Source organism: Trichinella spiralis, assembly GCF_000181795.1.
Source record: "Trichinella spiralis strain ISS 195 chromosome Unknown Scfld4567, whole genome shotgun sequence".
NCBI lineage: Eukaryota > Metazoa > Nematoda > Enoplea > Trichinellida > Trichinellidae > Trichinella > Trichinella spiralis.
In genome coordinates this window covers 1-1,080 of record NW_003531506.1, presented here as the reverse complement: position 1 = coordinate 1,080, position 1,080 = coordinate 1, and the positions used below count along the sequence as shown (strand labels likewise).

At 33.9% G+C, this 1,080-nt stretch overlaps 1 protein-coding gene across 1 annotated transcript; it reads left to right on the top strand.

Moving 5' to 3' along the window:
* Positions 1-166: 166 nt before the first annotated feature.
* Tsp_13582 (receptor tyrosine-protein kinase ErbB-4) lies at positions 167-1,019 on the top strand (the record flags this gene model as incomplete). Its single annotated transcript, XM_003367258.1, has 5 exons — positions 167-322; positions 382-457; positions 522-648; positions 836-846; positions 922-1,019. Coding segments are annotated over 5 exons (468 nt in total), but the record flags the coding sequence as incomplete, so codon positions are not given.
* Positions 1,020-1,080: the final 61 nt, after the last annotated feature.

Here is a 1,080-nt window from a genome sequence, read left to right as displayed (position 1 = left end):
ATCCTTTTGAGATTTTTTCCAGGGAGACACTAGTGAAAATTTGGTAGGCTGCTTTGATTCGTTGGTCTTCCCAAATAGCAGGCGTGCGTATTACAGATTTTTCTATTTCTTTTTTTTGGTTTTTCTTTTCTGCTTCATTTCATTTTTTTTCTCTTTTCGATTTAAGGGAATGTGTTATCTTGAAGAACACCGACTTGTCCATCGAGATTTGGCTGCGCGAAATGTTCTCGTGAAAACCCCTTATCACGTTCGAATAACTGATTTCGGTTTGGCTAAACTGCTCGAATATGGCCAAGAAGAGATTAAAATATTCGAAGGAAAAGTATGCGATCATTTGAACACTTCAATCAATCAGTGGAGTTTTATTGATTTGAAATGTAGATGCCCATTAAATGGCTTGCCTTGGAATGTATCCAATATCGACGATACACCCACAAATCCGACGTTTGGGCATTTGGTAATTTTATATATGAGTTATCTTTATTTTTTTCATTTTTTTTCACTCCCAAATGTTGAATTAGGTGTTACATTGTGGGAATTGTTCACTTTTGGTGAAAAGCCATACAAAGACGTGCCGTTGCATGATATCCCTCGTCTATTGGAGAACGGTGAACGCCTTCCTCAACCAAAAATTGCTACTTTGGATATGTACATGCTCTTAATCAGATGTATGTTGTTGTTTGATTGGAACTTTTTTTTTGTTCATTCAATCAAAATTTATACAATTTTATCTCAATTTAACGCAATCAAGTGCGAAAATTGCAATGTTCTTTAAAAGCACAAAATACAGTGAAACTTGCTTTCATTTTTCTACGCTTTAGAGCTTTCATTTCAGATTTTTGGCAGGTTAATTTTACTGTCAATAATAGCATTCTATTATACATGTATATATCTAGAATTACTAATTTAAATTTGCCTTAGGTTGGATGGTTGATGCTGATGCACGTCCGTCTTTTAAAGAATTGCGAGAATCGTTTCTAAAAATGGCCAAAGATCCTGGTCGTTTCTTAGTAGTCGAGGTGAGTTGTAAATTCGTTGCGTAAAAATATTTTTAGTTTAAATTTAAATTAAAAAAAATAA